Genomic DNA, 22,419 nt, shown 5'->3' with positions numbered 1-22,419 from the left:
TCGTTACCTTCCTTGGGAAGGTTTACCCTTTCTGTCTTTAAACATGGAATATTTGCCTTTACCCATAGGGCCAAGGTTTTCTAGCCTTTTCCAATTAGCAAATACGGTATATATTCATCTTCATATTAATTCTTTCTTGGTTTAAAAGTGGGAGCTCAAACTGTAGCTCCTTATGCTCATCATTGATCAATAAAAAAGGAAACGAAATACGATGAATGATGAAATGTCTATATCCCGAGAATAAGAAGTTGTTCAAAAATGTTGACCAATATTCTTTATTAAGAGCCAATTAGGGTCTTCAAACAAAATGAAGGACTCGTATTTCTAAAGTGCAAATTTCATTATATATAAAAAGCGCTAATACAAATTGGTAGAGTACATGTCGGTGAGCCGTGACCTGTTGGTTAGCTAACCTAATTAACATTGTGGAGGTCATGGATTCAAATCTCACTGAAATCAGGAGTGAGGAGTTTCACTCTCGTCCAAAATATATATATATATATATATATATATATATATATATACATTAGTACGATGTGGATATGCGACCGAAAAGTGACCCTAAACCCTAACCTCGCTCTGAAATTTCAAAGCGATGCCTCGCTCTGGATAGGATCTGTATATATTATATATATATATATATGTCCTTCTTGGGTAAAGATATCGTTACGTAAAAGCAATATATCAAAATATTATGAATTTGTGGTTGATAAAATACAAGTAGATATATAGACAAGAGGGCCCGCAGAGCCATTTTAAATTCTACCCGGATTACAAATCTATATATATTTATAGTTCTCAGTTCTCACCTGGTTTAACTATTAGCCAGGGAAAAAAAAAAAATTGAGGGGGTTAGGGTTTAACAGCTATGAAGGGCAGCAGCACTAGCGGTAGTCGGATTGCTCGAAAATTCCAGTCGAGTTCCACCCAAGATGAAGAGGTACATATTTCTGATCTTTTTTTTTTTTGGGTGTTTGGTCGTATTCTATTTTATCATATTTGATTTTCTGTTTGTTTTAGTATTTCATATCAGTGATTGGTGAGCAAAACACATTCAGGGTAGAAATTGACCAAGATCTGCATACTGTAAATTGTAATCGTTTGACGATCCATTACTTTCCTACAGAAGTATATATATTCATAATTAATTTTTTCTTGAGTGTATATTCATATTTTTCCCTTTCATCTTCTGTCGACACCCCATCCAAGCCTATTGGTATTTCTTCATATATGGAGCCGTGCAGATATAGCGAATAGTTCACAAGATACAGGTTTTGTAAAACATGGTCAATGTCAAATGGTATTATTATGTGTATTTATGTTGTATGTCAAGTTGGAAATGACTCTACTGAGTAATTTAGAAAACTTTCTGGTTTGTGCTTCAAAATGAAACCAGAATGCTAACGAATCATTTTCAAACAACCTGGACCTCCATCATCTTCAACACCTGATGTCCCAGTTTACACATTTCTTTTTGTATCATCTGACCTTTACACCGCCTAGGCCTCTGCATCCATCCAACAATCTTCACCACACCATTGCTTCACTTCGTCACCTATCCCAAAGACACCTTTCTCAATCAATCATGGGTGTAGAGAGAAGAGGAGAGGGCAAAACAGAAATACATATAGTAAATAATCAATTATGGGGTGTAGTGATCCAAGTGGAGTGTGAATACCCAAACCCTATTTGTGTGTTTTTTCTATTAACAAATTACTTCCATGAGTATAATTGGTTGAATTAACATGGTTTTCAGTTTACACAAGGTTTTCTCGTGTTGCAGATGTCCTTGAACATTATAGGAACAGTCTTTAAGCTCAAGAGCTCTGCAACCATAAAAGATCTCAAGACAATGTTATGTAACAAGTATGGATTTCCTGAGAATCATCTGGAGTTCTTCTTGGCTGGTCAGCCTCTCTTGGACTTCCAAAGGGTAGTTGACTGTGGATTTCTTGAGTGCGCTGTTGATCTTGTTTTCAAGAATATTGTGGGAATGAAATTATTTGTCAAACTACCATCTAGTACCATTGAGATTGAGGGAAAAGCAGAAGATACCATCCAAAAAGTGAAAGCAATGATTCAGGCTAAGGAGAAGATTCAACCCGACCAATACACACTCGTCTATGATGGAAAGTTCCTTGAGGAGGACATGACACTGGCCTCACTTCGTATGAAGAATGAGTCAACTCTTCATATTATTTTTAATCCAAGAGATGTGATGTCAGTTTTTGTGAAAACACCAGGTGGGAAGATTGTGGAATTTGAAGTTAAGGTCTTGTACACTGTCAGCGATGTCAAGCAGATTGTTGAGAGCTTTATAGGATGTTCTGTTGTTCATTATAGTTTGTTTTATGAAGGAAATGAGCTGCAAGATTTCAAGACCTTGGCTTTCTACAACATTAAAGAAAATTCCACTCTAGAGGTGAAGCCTTCTGGGATTCAGATATTTGTCAAGACATGGAGTGGAAAAACCATTACACTTGATGTGACACGATCAAATACTGTAAGAGAGGTGAAGGAGAAGATATTTTGTAAGGTTAGAGTGCCAGTTATTCGTCAGCGTATTGTATTTTCTGGAAAACGCCTTGAAGATAAATGCTCTCTTGCAAGTTACAACATTCAGAAACAGTCGACTCTCTACATGGTATAAGGCTTGGTGAAACAAATTATGATGAATTCCTGCTCTTTTGGGTTTGATAAAGATGTAGCACTTGTAAATTTCTGTATAGAACAAAGTCTGTGTGCAAAACACAATAGATTTACTTTTGCAATTGAGTTCCTCTATTTTAAGATCTGATTTATGTGTTGGACCAGACTAGAATCTTTTGGCTAGAGAAGAGGTGATATGTAGGATTGGAACAGGTTTTGGCTTGTAAACTGATGGTATAACAAAGATTCTTTGAGTGAGTGACAGAGTGATCCAAAACAAGGCTGTTGTAAATTACAATTGCAACTCATCATTTTCTTTTCTAATGTACCAACTGGATAACAATTAATCAAATCTCATTTGAAGCTTTGCAAATCACAGCTATCAATGTGAAAAGGATATCTCTTGTTGCGGATATCCTTGAACATTATAGGAACAGTCTTTAAGCTCAAGAGCTCTGCAACCATAAAAGATATCAAGACAATGTTACGTAACAAATACGGATTTCCTGAGAATCATCTGGAGTTCTTCTTGGCTGGTCAGCCTCTCATGGACTTCCAAAGGGTAGTCGACTGTGGATTTCTTGAATGCGCTGTTGATCTTGTTTTCAAGAACATTGTGGGAATGAAATTATTTGTCAAACTACCATCTAGTACCATTGAGATTGAGGGAAAAGCAGAAGATACCATCCAAAAAGTAAAAGCAATGATTCAGGCTAAGGAGAAGATTCAACCCGACCAATTCACACTCGTCTATGATGGAAAGTTCCTTGAGGAGGACATGACACTGGCCTCACTACGTATGAAGAATGAGTCGACTCTTTACATGGTTTCTGCTCCTAAATATATTCTTTCAATATCAGTGAAAGCACCTTCAGGAGAGACTTCTAAGTTCAAGGTTAAACCCTTGTTTACTGTTAGAGATGTCAAAACTATAGTTGAGAGCTATACAGGTTGCTCAGTTAGTGATCACAATCTGATCTATTCCGGAAATGAGCTTGAGGATCTGAAGACATTGGCTTTTTATGACATCGAGGATGAATCAGTATTAGAGGTCTCACCTCGCTCATTGCAGATATTTGTTAAAGTTTGTGATGGCAAAATTATTGCTGTTGATGTGAAGCAGAGTGATAGTATCAAAGAACTGAAGAGCAAGATTTTTCGTAAGCTTTATGTGTCAATGATGCCTTTTGATTTCTATAAGCTTGTGTTTCGCTGGGAACAGTTTGATGAAGTTCGGGATCTGGCAAGCTACAACATCCAAAGAGGCAGCAAATTTCGTTTGGTTCTCTCATCATCTGTTATTGTAAGGGATTAAAATTTTCTTCAATGTGTTGTCATCTGTTTTGAACTATGGAAACTCTTTGCAATATTGGTAAGCTTTGCAATATGCCATGTTACATCTGGACCTTTCTCTAAGACAATTTACGTTCTCATAGCTCCAATAGTATTCCATAGAATGCTAATTTTATTGTCTTTTTTTGGAGGTGCTATGCAATATTAGCACTTGTTTCTTCTCCAAATGTTCATATGAATCAAATAAGAGCATACAAAATAGAATGGTGCTCATTATTGATAGAGTAAAACTAAAGCATTCCTTCAAGAACTCTGGAGATCGTAGTTACTTGCATTTGACGTAATTGTGGAACAAAAATTCATGTTCTATACTTCTAGCACGGTCATAGCACTTTCAATCTACTAAATTTTATACATGTTCATGTTGGTTTTACATATACAACCTGAAATTTCCTCCATTTCCAGAGGCTCAGAAAACTAACATTACCCAGAACCTACCTGCATGCAAAGATGTAGCCAACCAATTAGCAACATGTTACATGAAATTTTGAACTCAAATATCAACTTCAGCCACAGGCAGGGCTGGCCCCGGGTGGTGCTGGTGCCCAGGCCTCCCAAATATCAGAGGCTTCTGAATATTAGTAGAGCATTATTCATATTTTGAACCAGGCCTCTCAGGATTTGCGGCCATAGCTCCTAAAATTGTAATACAATGTTCAGCATGGGAGAACATTGTTAAGGTTTCTGGTGGGAAATCTGTAACTACTAATGTAAAGCAGTGTGATACTGTTGAAGAAGTGAAGGTCAAGGTTTTCCACAAGCTTAAGGTGTCCACAAAGCCTATTGAGTTTTCTTCACTTTTGTTTGCTGTGAAACGGCTTAATAAAGGCCGGGATCTGGCAAGCTATAACATACAGAAAGACTCCACCCTTTTCTTGGTTCTCTACCCGTCAACTTCTATATATGTCCAGCGAAACTACTAAAGCTTGCGAAACCCTTACCAAAGGATACTATGTTCTGAAGACTAACTCAAAGGGCAGTACTTCTAAAGAATCTTGTGGTGAACTATCTTTTGCAGATTTGCAGCCTCAACCATATTTTGGCATCTACATTTTCAGGTAATGGAATAGAAATGATGAATCACAAGTAGGATTATTTCAGATGATGAAAAGAAAAATAGCTGCTTCAGAACTTGAATGAACAATGTTGTTCGGTAGAGTACGTTGCTCTATTATGCAAATTAACATTCTCTTAATTATGTTCTCATTAGTTTTGAGCTATGAAAAGCATTTTCTGCATTCCATGTTACATCTGATCCATTGTAACATGGAGGCCTAAAATCACATATCTTTTGAAACTGAAATCCCCTACTGTGGACTATCAAGTAAAGTTCTAGCTAGTACAGGACATATATAAGCAGTATCCTCTGCTAAAGATTTCCACCCAGCAGGCCAGCACTCTATCATTGCAATTACAATAAAAACGTATGAATCCGTGAGTCAAATTTAGAACCTTCCACTTATAAAGAAGCACTAAATTCCACTACCAAATGGTATAGGGCATTAACCACTCTATTCCTGTGATTAATACGTGCTGATTTAAATTTATGATTGTTTGTCAATCTTGTCTAACTACCAAAAAATATACTAGCTGTTAAATCTTGCAGTTTCAAATGCAATGATTATTTTTTTAATTTTTTTTTTTAAAGACAATTATGAGTTCCAAATGCGAGATTCTTGCTTCTTCTCTTGTTCAATTGAACCTCATGTTATATTATTTGCAATCAGTCATAGAGTTGACATTATTATACAGGACCAATTATTCAAGGGATAAGTACTTATCCAATAAAATGTCTATAAACAATACTATACTATATATAATAGTCACCTAAAATTATCAGAATCCCATTAACTGAAAATTTAATACTAAATTAAAGAATCAAGAGTGAGTTGCTAACTAACATTTCATTCTTCCAACCAATGCTGTGGTATGAGTAATAGCAAAGTCAACAAAGATATAGGAACATAATGGAGGTCAAAGCAAGAAGAATATTGAATATTGATAATGAGTTTTGTATAATTTTATTCTTCCATGGTTGTTGTGTTCTTCTTGTTGAGTTTTCTATAGCATATTTTGGTCGTCTAAAGAGAGCAATTTCTTATACAGTTTCAATCTTTTGAGTTTCATAAGAAACTTAATCTTTGCAGGACCTGGCAATCTAAGCCATCATTAAGGTGTTGAAAATTTATAATGGAAACACTGAGACACCGTAGACCCTCAAAGCGAAGATACCGAATACTCCCATCAAGTTTCTCTGGTTCATCTCAAGAACAGGTTAGTTCCTTTTATATATATCAGATATTTTGACTCCTGGCTTTGAAAATCAGTCATTCTATGATCCATTCAAACTCATTCCATGATCATTTTCTGGTTTCTTACATTTTCTTTAATCATTTTCATGTTCTTTAATGACATGACTTTCTGTACTCATCATGTAGAGGATTGTTTTTTGTTTGTGGTAGAGAAATTTACTGTGGAAGATCATGAAAAAGGTATCTTTAAAGTTCAAGAAATTTGTCACAGTTGAAAAATTAAAAGCCATAGTATTCCACAGCAAGAAAAGCAATTCAGGAAAGTTCCAGGAGCCTCTTATGGATAGTTTTAATCATAATGGACTTGAAGAAGACCAAATACCAGTCAGTCAAGGCATTCAGCAGGAACCCAGTTGCCAAAAACTTCACCAGAATTCAGTGAGAATGAAAATATATGTCAAAATCCCATCAAACCAGAAGAGCAGTGTATTTGAAGCAAAAGAGTACAATATCATCAATGACATCAAATCCATGATTCATTTGAAGGAGGGAATCAAATCAAATCAGTACACTTTGGTTTACGGTGGCAAAATACTACAAGATTATAGGACATTGGCATCGCTTAACATTCGAACAGAGTCAACCCTTCATATGATTTTTAATCCAAGGGATGTGATGTCAGTTTTTGTGAAAACACCAAGTGGAAAGATTGTGGAATTTGAAGTTAAGGTTTTGTACACTGTCCGTGATGTCAAGCAGATTGTTGAGAGCTTTATAGGATGTCCTGTTGTTGATTGTAGTATGGTTTATGAAGGAAATGAGCTGCAAGATTTCAAGACCTTGGCTTTCTACAACATTGAAGAAAATTCCACTCTAGAGGTGAAGCCTTCTTGGATTCAGATATTTGTCAAGACATGGAGTGGAAAAACCATTACACTTGATGTGACACGATCAAATACTGTAAGAGAGGTGAAGGAGAAGATATTTTGTAAGGTTAGAGTGCCAACAATTCGTCAGAGTATCGTATTTTCTGGAAAACGCCTTGAAGATAAATGCTCTCTTGCAAGTTACAACATTCAGAAACAGTCGACTCTCCACATGGTTATGGCTTGGTGAAACAAATTCCACTACAAATTATGATGAATTCCTGCTCTTTTGAGTTTGATAAAGATGTAGCACTGATTTAAATTTCTGTATAGAACAAAGTCTGTGCGCAAAACACAATAGATTTACTTTTGCAATTGAGTTCCTCTATTTTAAGATTTGATTTATGTTTTGGACCAGACTAGAATCTTTTGGCTAGAGAAGAGGTGATATATAAGATTGGAACAGGTTTTGGCTTGTAAACTGATGGTATAACAAAGATACTTTGATTGAGTGACAGAGTGATCCAAAACAAGGCTGTTGTCAATTACAATTGCAACTCATCATTTTCTTTTCTAATGTACAAACTGGATAACAATTAATCAAATCTCATTTGGAGCTTTGCAAATCACAGCTATCAATGTGAAAAGGAAAAATTGAAAAATAACAGAATGAAGGAAACCAGTACAAGTCAAGTCAGACCTTCATCAGTTAAGAGGGATGTGATGTTAAGACCTCCATTTCTTCATTTGGTTAAATATGAATTCCTGCTGGGATTACCTCAGAACCCTTCTCTCGTGCAAAAGCCGCGTGCATTGGACTACCATTCTCAGAACCTTCAAGAGACATGTCAGTTAATGAAGTCTGGCCTTTAGATCGTGGCTTTCTTGATGATTTTGTTGATCCTCCATCAGTGGAACCCTTTTTCTTCCTGAGTTTTGGGAGCCCAGGTGGGTCATGTGAGGGGGACTCGGAGCCAAGACTATTATTAGAGTTGCGGCTTCTTCTTGAATTCCGGCTACTACCTTCTCGTGCTGGGGACTCCACTCCACTGGCTTCCGCTGAGCGATGGCGCCTAGAACTCTTTTTGCTTTTTCCATCAGAGCTCTTCTTGGATGGGGAACATGTAGACTTTGGAATTTCGTTCAGGTGTGCCATTGATTGGGCAATAGAAAGTCCTGTTTTATTTATATCTGCAAAAGGATCCGTAAACTTAATGTACATTGTTGGCTTGTTCTCTAACTGCTTAAGCTCTTGGGGTCTATGATTGTCTAATCGAAGCAACATTACAACATCAGGTGATGCATCAAGTACTATATTAAGATTATGACAACAGAAAAAGGGTACAAGCAGTCCAACATCTTAGTAAATATGAAAGCAATGTTATTATATGTTAGAGAAGAACTAGTTAACGCAAACCTTTTGCGGACAATTCTTTAACAGCAAGTTGCCCTGCGGATTCTTGAGGAGATTTGAACTCGCTCATCTGCATTTAAATGTCATCAATATAAGTAAGGTGCTTGAAAATAAGGATAATCTATACTGTTCTTGGTGTAAGGAAGTGCATGAATTCGTAACAAGATAGAGAAAAGGGTTGGTGTGTACCCAGGTGGGAGTACTATTTGCAGATGGACCATCCCACCCAATATGTGCAACATGCTTTACATCTGTGGGAAAGCCAATTTGTATTTCTTGATCCTTTTCCTCTGCAAAAGTTCAAACTTGGTCAATTGCTTTGCTTTTTTCTAAAGGAATTACTAATATATCATTGAAGAGGTTAACTGAAATGAAATCCCTGCAATATTTTCCATCCCTTTCCTGCCAACAATTGGAAGTGTAAGCTAAAATGACCCAGAAGAAAACCAAACATGCATGAAAGATCAGCTGGATACCCGTGTTTATATCAAATCATGAAATATATGAAGAAGAGTAACCAAACTTGAATTAATGCCCAACAGAAGACCTTGAAAACTTGCAAAAGTAATTATTTCCAATGTAAAGTTGCAAAAATCAATGGAAATTGACGTACCGAATATCTGTGTAATGTACCTCAGGCCTTTCAAGAGACCCTTCACCTTTGTGGCCATTTTGGCTCAAGTGCTTGACTTAGTACATGCAGAGAAACCTACTTCAGCTGGGAAAATTTTCTGGTGCGCGAGAGCGTTGAGATGATGCCTCTGAACTTCAAATGCAAAGAAGTTAAGCACGATAGCACATTATAAAAATTTAAAAAAAGAACCTGATCATGAAAACCAAGGAAATGAGAAAAGAATAGATACTGGCATAACAATTTGGACACTCCTTTGCCCAAAGAATATGCAGTTGCTATATGCACCACCATATTATATATAACCAGCTCCTTTTTCTCTATGCAAGTTTCCCCTAATTTGACAAATTCATACCTTCAGAAGGAAAGGTTGATCAGATAAAGGCGCATCAGCATGATATAATCCTCACTCCGAATTCCAACGTCAAACACACACCATGATATGTGACCCCAAGCTGACCCATATTATCCAACTGCGATCGACTCATCCCATGTCATACGATGTAAGCAATTAGGAATGCAGATCTGCAGTTGTTGTGGGTTGGTGTTTTGGGAAATCCTAAAAAATCATATGAATTTAGGAAATGAGAGCATAGGTTTTGTTGGGTGGCCGGGCTGTGGAGACGAAGTGCTCGTTTCCGGTGGCCACTCAATCAAAACCTGTAGCTCACCAGATTTTCGGGTGGGAAAGTAGAGAGAGAGATCTAGAAATGGCCAAGACATCAGGCTAAATTTGGGTTAACGGTTTTTCAGTGATTGCGCGCCAAAAACGGTTGGGGAAAACAATTGTATGGCAGTTGTCACATGAGTCATGACCACATCCGCCTCCTTTATCCTAATTATCTAAATTCAGATAAAAAGATTGTTACAGTGTAATGGGTTGTATAGTTATTTATTTTAAGAGGTTTAAACACGGGAATTTATTCGTCATTGTGGAGAGAAATATTATTAAACTATTTGGGCCTTCATAAAAAATTCCATACAGAAATATTATTGAACCATTTAGGCCTCGATAAAAAATTCCATACATTACGGCTGCAAGCTTCTTTTAATTTCCAATCAAGTTGATGAGTACATAGGAAGTTATGGATGGCTTTCTAACCAAAGAGGTTCCACGATAATGGCTGTAAAACCTCACTGTCTCACTGCAATTGTTTTTTCTATTTTTGAAAGCCTGTGCAATTAACCTGACTTTGAGAAGGAGCAATTTGAACCTGAACCTCATCCGGCGTATTAAGCTAACAAAAAGCAACTGACCATGTAAATAGAACTAACATACACAACCATGGCAAAATTTCTCCAACTTTTACATTGATTTCACATTTCTATTCTTAATCCTGTGAAGTATTAAAGAAATCAGAAGGGTCATCGGCAAATAAGAGTGTGCTCTTGAAAACCAATCATCATCACAAAAGGGACACACAAGACAGCATACAAAACCAAATAACAATTGAAGGCTCCGTGATTACAAAGTATAAAATGTTCAAAAAAGAGATATAGCCAATTATAAAGAGGACATTTAATATTAAACATTAACCAAATACACGTATTAAGTGTAGGAAAAAGTCGCACATTATTTTTCATGTTTGAAGTTGGGACAGTTTTGGCTAGGCCACAAGGTCATGATCCAAGCAGGAACCGAAGGCAAGGGAACTGAATGCATGAGCCTCTTCTCATCAGTAAACCTTTGAAATTATGAAGCCTTCAAATCATCCAGGCCAACACTAGCCTGTGTGTCAAAAGAGTAATGCTTGTGAGCATATATCAAGAATCAACAATTTACAATAGCCAATCACTTGATATAGTTTTTCATAACAAAAGAACCACAAATATGCAAGTTATGAAACTGGCTTTTTAGCTGAAGGATGCTATGTCCCCACCCTTTTGATTTTCATTACTCTTACAATCCTTGCTGTAGATTTTAACAAAATAAAGTGTCAAGCGCAATAGCTAAGGGGAAACTGCAAAACTGAGCATCAAGGCTTCCAAACCCTATCTCATGTAGTTATTTAATGGCCTAGAAATTATTTAATTTTTTTTCTGTGTTTTTTTTTTTTTCCAACAAATATCAGTCATCAAACCTAAATAAATGGTCTGCCAACTTACAACATATGACAACCATCAGTCACATAAATATTAAATCACCAAGTTTTGTAGCAGAATCAAACATCTTACCAAAAACTTGTGATTCTCTTGAAGCAGGGGCGAAAAGGTAGTGCAAAATTTCTCTATATCAGCCATGATATCACCATTGCCTCCTATCACATCCATGAACTTCTTCCTGTCAGGAGCAAGCTTCATGGCAATCTATCAATCATTAAGGAAAAGGTGAGAACTACTGAATTTACACCACAGAATATAAGTAACGATGAGTCAGAAATAAGAGAAGTGAAAGATAACTTGCTTGTAGTATTTCCGCTATAGCTCATCAGTAAAACTACTTAAAGGGAAGTTATTTTTATCTAACAAGGGGACACAGTTTTTGTAAAATATTAGGAGCTTCAGCTTTCAGATGAATGCTGTACTTTCTACATGCCTAAATTCTTGAAAAGAAGAAATAAGCATACAGATAATTTGAATAGTTGAAGTAAGAGCAAGAACACATAAGAATGCGTAATAATTGACAGCATTCATACATTAGGCAGTTCAGAATTTAAAGAGGAAGCATGCAACTTAGAATTTAGGCTTTATTGCATTGAAGTCCAGCCCATGACATTCAGAGGCCGGTATGAAAAATTGCTGCGCATCATATAATTGAAGGGGAATCAAAGCTGTACACTGAAACTTGAACTAGCAAGCCATCCATGCCATTGTTTCAGGGTCTTGCCATAGGAATCTGAACAAGCCTGAGACATTGTCCAATCTTGATGTTCCAGTAAGTTCCGAAACAACTCCAACAAGAAGTCCATTGCTCTGGAAATAAAGTAAGAAAGTAAATACACCACATATTTACGACGCATAAGATTTCAAGAAAATGGGTATAAAAGTGGAAACAGGACAAGCTAATGGTTATATCATTCACCTTGTCAACCATAGCAGACCATTGGTGCAGCTGGATGATGCTTTTGCTGTCTTGGCTTCAACCTCAACCCGTACCAAACTGTACAACAGGTCGAATTCCGAAGGATTGGAAGAATATTTAGTCTCCAATCTCTACAACCAAAGCCAAAATCTCAAAGAGTTAGAACACTTGGATCATTCAAATATCCACATTACACAACAAACAAACAAAAAAACAGATCTTACCGTTATATTACCACCAACATCCGATTTAACAAGAGTCATAGCAGCTCCAAACTTCTCTGCCATCAGAAACAAACTAAAACTTAACTAACCAACCAAATGGATCAAAACCCATTACCAAACAAATCCCCTAGATCACAAATTCCTATGAGTACTCAGCATTATGCTTACAAATCATGTATATATATATCCACATAGATTGCAGGCAACAGGAAAGAGGCAGTAAAAAAGAACCTATAACAGGCAAAATATGCTTGCAGACTTCCAAGAAAGGCTTGGTCTGCATTTCGCCTTCTGCTGATTTCACACTCTTCATTCCTTCCAGAGCAGGAGCAAACACAGTCCCATCCATCTTTTCAGATTCACTGTGCCCACAAATCACTTCAATCAAATTCTAATCAAAAATCAAGATGAATATGTTACAGAGAGGGATCGGAGCATACATACATGCAGTTGTTGGATCTGAGTATAGAAAGCAGGAAACTGTAAATATGAATCAAAGTCAATAAGATTAGAGATTTGGAAGAACAAAAATGTGGGTTCGATTCGATATTCGGGAAATGAGAGACCCTTTTGCGAAATTGGGGTGGGCGCGTTTTCCGAGAATCGGATTCTCAAAAGTTTGAAGATGGTGGTGGTGAGGAGGAGAAGGGAATTTTGACTGTTTACGACTGTGTCGTTGAAGATCGGTAACCGCAGATTGTGGGATTTACGACGTGTTTTTCGCTGTCGTTTTGATTGGATAAGTGGGCGTAATCAACCCCGCCAATGCGGTTCGTGGCGGTTAAGATTTTTTTTATTCTCTCTTTTTTACGGTCATTTTGGTCAATCGAGTCGTTGTGTTGTTCGTTTTTTACTGTGAAGGTCTCCAAAGTTTAGCAGTGGAGCTGAGCTAGTCCATGTATTTTACCTCTTCAACTACTTTTGAAATATGGAATAAGAGTAAAGCAAACGAAAGAGAGAATCTCATGCAGGAGCCCGAGCTAATTATATTGAAATTAAAAGAAATTCGGACCTCATAGAGATAGACCGGTGATTTAATATTCGATTTGAATTTAGGAGATGATTGAGTTCAGTTGAGTTATTAGTATTGAGTCACGTTTTTTTTTTCTTTTGAAAACACGTTTTGACCAAAGTAGGTTGCGTTGCCTTAGGTTCATCAATGCGCTTCAATAGCTGTTGGTGGTTTGAAGTTGCTATTGAGTTTTTTTTTTAATATCATTTTACCCTCACCCATGTGTTACTTAGAGAAAAAGAGAAAATGGAAGAGAGAGAAACCATATAAGACTTCTCTGAAACCCCGTCATCGGTCGTCGGATTACGGTTACCAGTCACCGGATTCCAGTTACCGATTGCTGAATTCCGGCCAACTTTGCCTGATTCCCTTTATCGGTCGACGACGGAATCCGGTCACATGCAGTCGCCGCCGACCGGACTTTCCTAAAAACCTCGCCGGAGGTTCCCAAAGAGGTTGTTGGAGATCTCATAGGTCACCGGAAATTTTTATTGTCCCCAATAGACGTCTATTGCCCCCCCCCCCCCCCCCCCCAATAAATGTTTCGATCACCGAAATAGGAACTAATATTCCTAAAATTAGATAAATAAAACTTTGATTGAAAAAAGAAGAATAGGACATTACATCAATTTAAAAAGTGTATTGTCCCTCAATAGACGTCTATTGCTCCCTAATAGGACATTAAGTCTATTGCCTCCCAATAGACGTCTATTGCTCCATAATAAAACTTTTTCTTTCTTTCTTTCTGCCCCATTTTAACAAATATATATATATATATATATATATATTCTGCACTAGTTTTACCAGAAAAAGAAAAAGAAAAAAAAACTGAGAGAGAGAGAGAGAGGCATGATGTAATATATTAATTAAATTGAAGGCAGAATTGTCATTTCAATTTAAATTGGGTTAGTGGGAATAAAAATCTGTTGCTGGAGTAGGTGGGATAAGTTTGGCCAAGTTTGGTGCTTTGAGTCAAGGACCCTTTTCTTTTTTTTGCTAATAGTTTGGATTTCATTCCTGAAGCTGTAAAAATGATGTTGTCGGATCTAGATCTGAATGCATTGCCATTCGTCTCTATTACCTTGTAGAACCGTTGCACGAAGTCATAAGTTTTTATTTTTTTATTTTTAATATAGGATGAAGTCATAAGTTATGTGCTCATTAGTTTCAGAATTGGAAAAAAAATACAAACAGTACACAACCTAATGCCCACTCCGAATTTCTATACCCAACTTTTCAAAACTATTATATTGGTACCCAGATTATCAGCATCCATACACACCGTCTGTAACAGTGTTAATTGTTATGCTAGGTGACATAATTTCAGGGATAATTTGGTCCTTCCGTGCCTTAACCTTAGTTTTTATTTTTTATTAGTGTTTTTCTTTATTATTAGTTAAGTATTTACTTATAAAGGAATATAAGCCCTTCATTTCCACTCACTCTAAAATCCTACGGCCAGAAAAATAAAGTCATTGTTTTTGGCTTTCTAATCCATTTTCTCTTTCTTAGCCAAAAGAAATCCATTTCTCTTCATCTCCCTTCTGAAACCAAAAGCCTTCCTCTCAGTCATAACCACAGCCACCGCCCACCCTCATCATCAAAATCTCTTTACAACCTCAAAAGAAAAAGAGAGGTATCCCCACAGGTCCATTCATAATTCTATTGAAAATTTTATCTTGATTAATTGATCAACTAGGCATAAGAAGAAAGGAACAAATTTTGGTGGTCAAAGACCAGATTAATTAAAACTTATGAGCCTGAATAGGGATTCATTGAATTTGGCTTTTTTTTGTTGGGATTCATTGAAGCTACAAAAACTACCAATCCATGTGATCCAAATTCCAAATTCCACAAACATCTAATCCAAATTCCAAAAGATTAATCCAAATTCCAAAAGATTAATCCAAATTCTTTGCACCAACTAAGAAGAAACAAGGAGAAGAATTGGGAAAACCTGATATTGAGCCAAAAAAAAAAACCCCCTGCACAACTGCCTTCTTCTTTTCTGATGACATCGCTACTGTCTCCGGCCTCTTTCAGCCTACCTTTTTACACCGTTCTCTTCCTCTTTTCAAGAGGAACACACTCATATAAGTTTTCTTATCCATCACCCACTATATACAACAAATGAGATGAAAGGGGGGTGGGGGAAGCAAAGACAGAGAGACAGGCAGAGACAGGGAGACAGAGAGAGAAAGAGAGAAAAGGGACTCAAAATTCAGGGCTAGGTAAGTAAATGACACAAATACCCATCAAAATACTCCATGTGGCATACGAGTTAACGCCGTCATGGACGACAGGTACATATGTTGGGTCGGACGAGGTATTTGGGGTACCATTGTGATAGTTTAGGAAACTTAGGTATAGAAATTCGGAATGGGCCTTAGGTTGGGTACCGTTTGTATTTTTTTCCCTTTAGAATTTTTGCTTTATGTTTTTCAGTTTTAAATTTGGAATATATGATTAGCAGTCGAACATGAGGTTATTTTAGTAACTCGTCTTGTCATGTGTGTTAGGAAACAATCATATATATGATCTTTAAACATAACAAAGATCTCAATAAGAATTGTAAGAAACATATCAATCCTCAATTAATAAATGTTATTCGTAGCAACTCCAATAACTTCCCTATAATTTTTGTATTATAGGGAAGCAAAAGTTAAAACTTTAGTCTCTTTTTCTTCTCCAACTCCAACAAATTTCCTATTTTACAGCAATCTCTAAAATCTCTATAATTCTTCCTTAAAATTTTAGAGATTGCTGTAAATTTAGGGAATTTGGTTTTCTCTTTTCTCACTATCCCTAAAATGAGGATAGTTATAAGGAATCTGTTGGAACAAAAAAGATTTATTTTTCCCTAAAATAGAGAAAAATCAAAATATGGGAAAGTTGTTGGAGTTGCTAAACAACTATATATGTGTACCACTAAGATTGCAAGTAAGGTATTAATCCTAGTATACAAGTGCAGTAGTGTTTGAAATCTAATGCATGAGTGAAATCAAATTTACTGATATACCCATGAAATAAGTAATAAAGCAAAATAGAAAAGGAGAAACTGACTTGATTTTCCGATTGAGGCATGCAAAATGCACTGGAGTAAAGACAGATTTCCCCTGCCCTTGTGCTTGCAGTTAGGTGGGCGTCCATCTTGTAGAATACAACAATCGATGATCCAAAATTAAAGCATTGTAATTTTGAACTCTGGCAAACCATAAATTATATTTTAGACTCTCTCGACATAAAGAAGACTTGTAGAAGAAACGTGAAAGAACTCAATGATTCAATGACTTGCTTCTTGATCTATCTTGTTCTCTCTTTAATATGATCTATATATTTTTTTAAGGAGATATGACTATGAGTTTACCTATGTGAACCAATATGTCTGTTCACTTATCTCCTTGAGAAACACAGTAATTCTTAAAGACACCAATTGAAAATAAAGACATGTACCATTTCAATTTAATTGGATACTATGATATAATTTCCAACAGTGTGTATACGAAATGGGTCATTATTTGTAAATTTGCTTAATACAAAAAAAATAATTGATGTAATTTATTAAAATAAGGGTCATTGACCCAAAACACCAAAATGAGCAAAAATTATCACACTTACCCCATCAACAGATTTTTGTTCCCACTTACACAATTTAACAGCAAATGACCATTTTTCTCTCAACCCAATTAATAAATTACAGCCACAGTTACTCTGTCTCCTCTCTCTCTCTCTCTCTCTCTCTCTCTCTCTCTCTCTCTCTCTCACACACACACACACACACACACATTTGCAAGAGTCTTGGTGCAAGCATTGAGGCGCCGGCGAGCCGATTTACACTTCATCGGTGACGACGAATTGGACCTCAACTTCCGCTTCTGAGGAGCCAAATCACCGCTGGATCTGACTACCTCGTCAAAGCTCCTCTCCGATTCAACCTTAACGCTGTGTAATTTCGCAATGGAAGCAATTGCGACACACTTGCATTTCATCGGACTCATCTTCATCAGAGACGAATTGGATCTCAGCCTCCGTTTTGGAGGAGTAGAATCTCCGACGGATCCGAAGGCGGTAGATTCGAGTTCGACATTGCGGTTGGCGATGGAAGGCATTGTGAAACGGTGAGTGTAAATGTGGCTGAGATCGAGCACGTCTTCACAGCTTCATAGAAGGGAGAACATATGTGGGTGCCCAAATCATTTTTATTTTTTTGGCAAAATGGGGGCAGAAGCTCAAAAGGAAAGAAAAAAGAAAAAAAAAAGTTATATTGGAGGCCAATAAAGGTCTATTGAGGGGCAATAGGGATCTATTATGGGGCAATAAATGTTTTTGAATTGATGTAGTCACCTCTTTTTTTCCTTTTCCTTAATTGAAGTTTTATTTGTCTAATTTTAGTGAAATTAGCTCCTATTCAGGCAACCGAAATGTCTATTGGGGGTAATAAAGGTTTATTGGGGGGGGGGGGGGGGGGGAGCAATAAACCTCTCCGTCCCCATATGAGATCTCCGACAATCTTTTTGAAGACTTCCAGCGAGGTTTCATAAACTTTTATTACTCTCCAATAGACCTCTATTGAAGGGCAATAGAAGTTTATTGCCCCTCTATTGGGGGGGAAATAGAGGTTTATTGGAGGACAATAAAGGTCTATTTAGGGGCAATAAATATTTCCGGCGATCTATGAGATCTGCTACGACCTCTTTGGGGACCTCTGAGGAGGTTTTCAGAGAGGTCCAGTGGGCGGCGGTGGGTGACCGGAATCCGGCGATCTTGGCTGAATTCCGGTGGCCGGTGACTGAAGTCCCGCGATCGTTAGCCGGACTCTGGCGAAATCTCCTATGGCTTCTCTCTCTTCCATTTTCTCTATCTCTATATAACAAATGAGTGATGGTAAAATAATCTCAAAAAAAAAAAAAAAAAAAAACTTAATTGGGTATTAGGAAAGACCTTATTAGTCTTTATGGGTAAGGGAGAATTAAAAAAACTTAATGGGATAAGTGGGATAAATGACCCTAAAATTAAAATAAATGGACAAAAATGTGAAAAAAAAATTGCATCCATTTTGTCCACATAAGAGATAATTTTTAAGTGAGTTGTATAAAATATTACTTTTAACGATAATGGCCGAAATTCAGACAAGAGAAAGACCATAGAGAAAGACTTCCGTACGGCAACCGCACCACGTGGCAATGGGGCAGGCCAATCACTGCCCAAGCAGGGGCTATTTTTGGTATTTCACATTTAAAAATCAGGGACAATTTCGGAACAAAGATAAAAAAATTCTGAGACTTGATTGGACAGCCACACCTAAGAATTTTTCAAGACCATAATGGCCAAAATATTCATTTTGCTCCTACTTGAACTATTTAGAAGGTGTCTTTTGTCTTGTCACATATTTACTTTCTTTTTGGCAGTCTTGTCACATCACTAATCACTTTCGATGAAGACTAGTCACTTACAGTTGAGTTATTAGGAATGAAGGAATTTTCTTTGGATTTTGGTTACTTCAAGTTATGAGTCTTGGATCGGATAGTTTAAAGTATGATTAAATTATCGACCAAAAATATCTATTAAAATTAAAAAAAAAAAAGAGATATAGGAAATATTATGAATATTTCAAAGATATTTTGAAAAATAAATTTGTTTTAGAAAGATTCAATTTATTGAATTTATATATAAATAAATATAAATGTGAATTTTATCTACTTTCAAAAAGCGATTCTAGGTGATTGAAAATACGTTCGTTGGTTTATGAAAGTACAATAATCAGATTAACACATATGACTTATATAGTATGAATTGTAGTGATGAACATGATAGTCATAGACTTTTTTTACAGCTACCGACTATTTCCCTATAAGAACATAGTAAGAATGAATCCAATTAGATGACTGCTCATGCACTTCTCCATATTAATTATATCCATAAGCGTTATAGTCAAATTAATTTTCTAAAATCTTTATATAATTGAGGTCAGTCCCATATAATAGAGAAAGATGAAGTGAGTGAGTTACTTTTTAAAACATGGCTCCATCAGGTTTGTTTTCTTTTACTGAAATTGTTCCATCATGATTTCTTCTCACTTAGATTCGTCTTGAGGGAATTTCTCTTCACCCGGATTCCTCTCGAGGGGATTACTCCTCACCTAGATTCTTTTTAGGGGGATTTCTTTTCACCCAAATTCGCCTTAATAAACTAAACCTAGAAAGGCCTTGCAATTTCGGGTTGATGAGTCATTGGGATGTCATTTGTGACATGTCGGTTTCTCAGTGGCTCGGAGTCGCGGTGTTGTGGGACCCCCTCTAGGGTCACCACATTCTTAGGGTTTCGCTCCTTGCGTCCTCCCTTGGGGGGGCGACTATAGTTAGACTCCGGAATAGACTTGGTTCCTACGGGTCTAGCATTATAGTTCTTCACAAGGATATTGTCGTGCTTCTCAGCTACGTTCATGACACCAATAAGCTCATGAAACCTTGTGATACGACCTGCATTCACATCAATCCGATAATTCTTAAAAATCATCAGTGCAGAGACTGGGAAGGTAGAGAGAGTTTTCTCGATCAACATCATATCAGTAATGGCTTGTCCACAAAACTCCATCAAAGACTTGATACAAAGGGTTTCCAAGTTATAGTCAAGTACAGACTTGAAATCACAAAAGCGGAGGTTATGCCATCTCACTTCTAAATCAAGAAGCAGGGAGTCACGAACGTTGCCAAATTGCTGCTCAAGTTCCACCCATAGTTTTCTAGGGTTTTCCTTGTTGAGGTATTCACTTTGGATCGCGTCATTCATGTGCCTTGTCATGAGAATGATGGCTTTGGCTTAAATTACCTTTCTCGTAGCACTATTTGCTTCAAAAGCAGCAGCTTTTTGAGGAGTAAGCACGTCCTGACTTGGCTCTTTGATGGTTTCTAGAAGTCCATCGGCCTTAAGATGTTGGCGCACATCTCGGACCCAGCTATGGTATCCTGCGCCAGTTGTCTCCAGTGGAACAAAGTTCAACTTGTTCAGGTTACTCATCATGAAAAACAACACAAGATTAGGGTTAGTTTCGAAGCAAAAAAAGGCTACCACGAAAAACTAAAAAATTTCTGAGCGTAGTCGCTTTCAAGAAATTAGGGATTTTCTGAGCGTAGTCGCTTCCAAGAAAATCCGATTCCAAGAGGGGTTTTGAATTAGATCGAAACAACGATGTATGTGGTCGATCGTTTTCTTCTTTACAAGCTCTAAGTTTAGAGGACTCTACAAGCTCCAAGCTTGGAGTGAGCACGAAACCCCACAGTGTGCTTTTGGTCTCCCCTATGAAAAAGAAAGGGGGGTAGAAGAAGGGAGGTTGCAAGTCCCCGATAAAAAGAAGAGCAATTGAATTAAAAAAAAAAACTCTAAAAAAAGGGGAAACTTTTAGAAAAAAAAATACATCTAAATAGGTCGTCGGAAAATTTGGCCGGAAAAGTGGCTGGCGGTGACCTGTCGCCTGAGCTGTTGACGTGGCACTGGCTGCTGACGTGGTGGATCTGTTGTTGACGCTACAGGGCTGACTAGATGCTTACATGTCAGTGATTCTGGGCTGACATCAGTGGGCCGTGTTGTTAGGCTTCAGGCCTGTTTCTGTCTTTTGGTCCGTGGGCTGCTCCTTTGCTTCTGGGCCCAGGGCTGGATTCCTTCTGGGCTGGGCCTGTCTTCTTTTGAATTGGGCTTGGAACAAAAGGAGAAGCTGTAAGAGGAAGGGTTGTCGGCGGTTTAGGGTGCAGAGGCTTCAGGCTGGCGGTTGGGATGTTTCTAGGCCGGTTCCGGTGGTGAATTTTCCGGTTCCCGGAATTTGGGGGCAAGGCTCTGCTGGTGGTGGAGTATGGCTGCAGGAGGAGTTGAGGAAACCTTTGAACCAGGCAGAGAGATTTGCATCACTTCCGGTGGCCAGTTTGGTGTTTTTCCGGCTGGTTCTAGACTCCTGGAGTTGAGAGCTTCAAGGTGGGCGGCGGTGATTTCTGAGATTTGAAGGCTACGAATTTAGGGTTTCAGGGTTAGTGCTTCGTGCTGATAACGTGTTTTAGAGAACCGAGATTTGAGAAAGAATTGCTATGTGTTCTCATTGATAATAGGAGCCTCTTTATATAGATGATTACAAGGCATAGAATCTGAATTGTACAAGGAAAAGTAATCATACAATCAATGAATATCTCTAAGATATTCTCTGAGATTATTTCTAATTAAAACCCTATTACCACTAGGTCAAGTAACCTAGAGTTTGGGCTAGATACAAATAAGGATTTACTTGAACACATATTACATTGTCTCTCATATCAAATTTTACAGATATTTCTTCTTTTTATCTAAATATATTCCGAATATCTGATATATCGCGAATATTTAACGATATCGAAGAAATTTCAGAAAAACAGTGGAAGATAATCAGTCACTTCTTTTTTAGATATATTAGGGGTTATATAAGAAATTTCAGAGATATTTCAACCTCTCTTTAAACTAGTTTGTAAATCTCATTCGTAGTCTTGTTTTTGTTCCCAATAAATCAGCTTCATTGGTAATGAATCTCTCCAGCCTTTAGAATTTATTTGGACGACGAAGCACGAAAGGCACCAGAGAGGAGTGTTGCGAGTCTTAGGACTCCAATCTTCTGAATTTGAGGATGCTCCTGTTGTGTGTCAGTACGTGGAGTAGGAGATAAGAAGCTCTGCATATCAATTGCAGCGTGTGGCGACGGGGATGACTGTGGCAGCCTCCATCAGTGGCAAAGGTGGAGGCGTGCTCACCTCTGGGTGGGTGCCCAGATCAGTTGGGTAGCCCACGTCTCAATGGCGGCCCAACCCAGATTGGGTGCCCACATCTGTTGGGTTACCTGGTGTGGATTGGGTCTCCAAAGAAATTGGGGAGGATATGGGGGTTATTGCCCAGGTTGGGACCTAACTGTTGGCCTCAGATTCTCTAGGGTTTCGTATTTGGGATCCCGGAGGATTATTCCAAATAACTACGCTTAGGTGGTT

At 37.6% G+C, this 22,419-nt stretch overlaps 5 protein-coding genes across 8 annotated transcripts; 3 read left to right on the top strand and 2 right to left on the bottom strand.

Annotated features, from left to right (window-relative positions):
• The first annotated feature begins 827 nt into the window (after positions 1 to 827).
• LOC112196322 (polyubiquitin 11) lies at positions 828 to 2,792 on the top strand. The gene is made up of 2 exons (XM_024336641.2): positions 828 to 940; positions 1,784 to 2,792. Exons 1-2 carry the CDS (start codon positions 869 to 871, stop codon positions 2,648 to 2,650), a joined length of 939 nt encoding a protein of 312 aa, XP_024192409.1. The 5' UTR covers positions 828 to 868; the 3' UTR covers positions 2,651 to 2,792.
• A 338-nt stretch (positions 2,793 to 3,130) lies between these two features.
• LOC112198767 (polyubiquitin) lies at positions 3,131 to 3,964 on the top strand. The gene has a single exon (XM_024339878.1). The coding sequence runs from the start codon at positions 3,131 to 3,133 to the stop codon at positions 3,962 to 3,964; it is 834 nt and encodes a 277-aa protein (XP_024195646.1).
• Positions 3,965 to 6,037: 2,073 nt separating this feature from the next.
• On the top strand, positions 6,038 to 7,518 carry LOC112200035 (polyubiquitin). 2 transcript variants are annotated; one of them, XM_024341031.2, is made up of 2 exons: positions 6,038 to 6,276; positions 6,441 to 7,518. In XM_024341031.2, exon 2 carries the CDS (start codon positions 6,486 to 6,488, stop codon positions 7,368 to 7,370), a length of 885 nt encoding a protein of 294 aa, XP_024196799.1. In that variant the 5' UTR covers positions 6,038 to 6,276; positions 6,441 to 6,485; the 3' UTR covers positions 7,371 to 7,518. The 2 variants fall into 2 exon arrangements, with proteins under 2 accessions (XP_024196799.1, XP_024196798.1); XM_024341030.2 differs by having other exon boundaries at positions 6,040 to 6,276; positions 6,465 to 7,518.
• Positions 7,519 to 7,640: 122 nt separating this feature from the next.
• LOC112200036 (CRIB domain-containing protein RIC6) lies at positions 7,641 to 9,976 on the bottom strand. 2 transcript variants are annotated; one of them, XM_024341034.2, is made up of 5 exons: positions 9,521 to 9,976; positions 9,148 to 9,300; positions 8,724 to 8,824; positions 8,538 to 8,604; positions 7,641 to 8,311 (listed from the first exon to the last, which is right to left on the bottom strand). In XM_024341034.2, exons 2-5 carry the CDS (start codon positions 9,203 to 9,205, stop codon positions 7,872 to 7,874), a joined length of 666 nt encoding a protein of 221 aa, XP_024196802.1. In that variant the 5' UTR covers positions 9,206 to 9,300; positions 9,521 to 9,976; the 3' UTR covers positions 7,641 to 7,871. The 2 variants fall into 2 exon arrangements, with proteins under 2 accessions (XP_024196802.1, XP_024196801.1); XM_024341033.2 differs by having other exon boundaries at positions 9,148 to 9,295; positions 9,521 to 9,968.
• Positions 9,977 to 10,594: 618 nt separating this feature from the next.
• Positions 10,595 to 13,121, bottom strand: LOC112200038 (glycolipid transfer protein 1). Of its 2 annotated transcripts, none has more exons than XM_024341036.2 (7): positions 12,852 to 13,121; positions 12,643 to 12,773; positions 12,412 to 12,467; positions 12,188 to 12,318; positions 11,943 to 12,078; positions 11,341 to 11,472; positions 10,595 to 10,894 (listed from the first exon to the last, which is right to left on the bottom strand). In XM_024341036.2, exons 2-7 carry the CDS (start codon positions 12,758 to 12,760, stop codon positions 10,859 to 10,861), a joined length of 609 nt encoding a protein of 202 aa, XP_024196804.1. In that variant the 5' UTR covers positions 12,761 to 12,773; positions 12,852 to 13,121; the 3' UTR covers positions 10,595 to 10,858. The 2 variants fall into 2 exon arrangements, with proteins under 2 accessions (XP_024196804.1, XP_024196803.1); XM_024341035.2 differs by having other exon boundaries at positions 12,856 to 13,120.
• Positions 13,122 to 22,419: the final 9,298 nt, after the last annotated feature.

This window comes from Rosa chinensis, chromosome 4 (genome assembly GCF_002994745.2).
Source record: "Rosa chinensis cultivar Old Blush chromosome 4, RchiOBHm-V2, whole genome shotgun sequence".
Classification (NCBI taxonomy): domain Eukaryota; kingdom Viridiplantae; phylum Streptophyta; class Magnoliopsida; order Rosales; family Rosaceae; genus Rosa; species Rosa chinensis.
The sequence above is the reverse complement of the archived record's forward strand: the minus strand, read 5'-3'. Positions and strand labels throughout refer to the sequence as shown.

Excerpts from the sequence above, each read along its gene's own strand:
- LOC112198767 (XM_024339878.1), top strand. The coding sequence starts at position 3,131 with ATGTTACGTAACAAATACGGATTTCCTGAGAATCATCTGGAGTTCTTC.
- LOC112200036 (XM_024341034.2), bottom strand. The coding sequence starts at position 9,205 with ATGGCCACAAAGGTGAAGGGTCTCTTGAAAGGCCTGAGGTACATTACA. Across the intron at positions 8,825-9,147 it reads GTACATTACACAGATATTCG|AGGAAAAGGATCAAGAAATA; the intron begins GTACGTCAATTT and ends GAACTTTTGCAG. Across the intron at positions 8,312-8,537 it reads TAAAGAATTGTCCGCAAAAG|ATATAAATAAAACAGGACTT; the intron begins GTTTGCGTTAAC and ends ATCCTTTTGCAG.
- LOC112200038 (XM_024341036.2), bottom strand. The coding sequence starts at position 12,760 with ATGGATGGGACTGTGTTTGCTCCTGCTCTGGAAGGAATGAAGAGTGTG. Across the intron at positions 12,319-12,411 it reads ATGTTGGTGGTAATATAACG|AGATTGGAGACTAAATATTC; the intron begins GTAAGATCTGTT and ends CTTTGGTTGTAG. Across the intron at positions 11,473-11,942 it reads TTGCTAGTTCAAGTTTCAGT|ATTGCCATGAAGCTTGCTCC; the intron begins GTACAGCTTTGA and ends AATGATTGATAG.
- LOC112196322 (XM_024336641.2), top strand. The coding sequence starts at position 869 with ATGAAGGGCAGCAGCACTAGCGGTAGTCGGATTGCTCGAAAATTCCAG. Across the intron at positions 941-1,783 it reads GTTCCACCCAAGATGAAGAG|ATGTCCTTGAACATTATAGG; the intron begins GTACATATTTCT and ends CTCGTGTTGCAG.
- LOC112200035 (XM_024341030.2), top strand. The coding sequence starts at position 6,193 with ATGGAAACACTGAGACACCGTAGACCCTCAAAGCGAAGATACCGAATA. Across the intron at positions 6,277-6,464 it reads CTGGTTCATCTCAAGAACAG|AGAAATTTACTGTGGAAGAT; the intron begins GTTAGTTCCTTT and ends TGTTTGTGGTAG.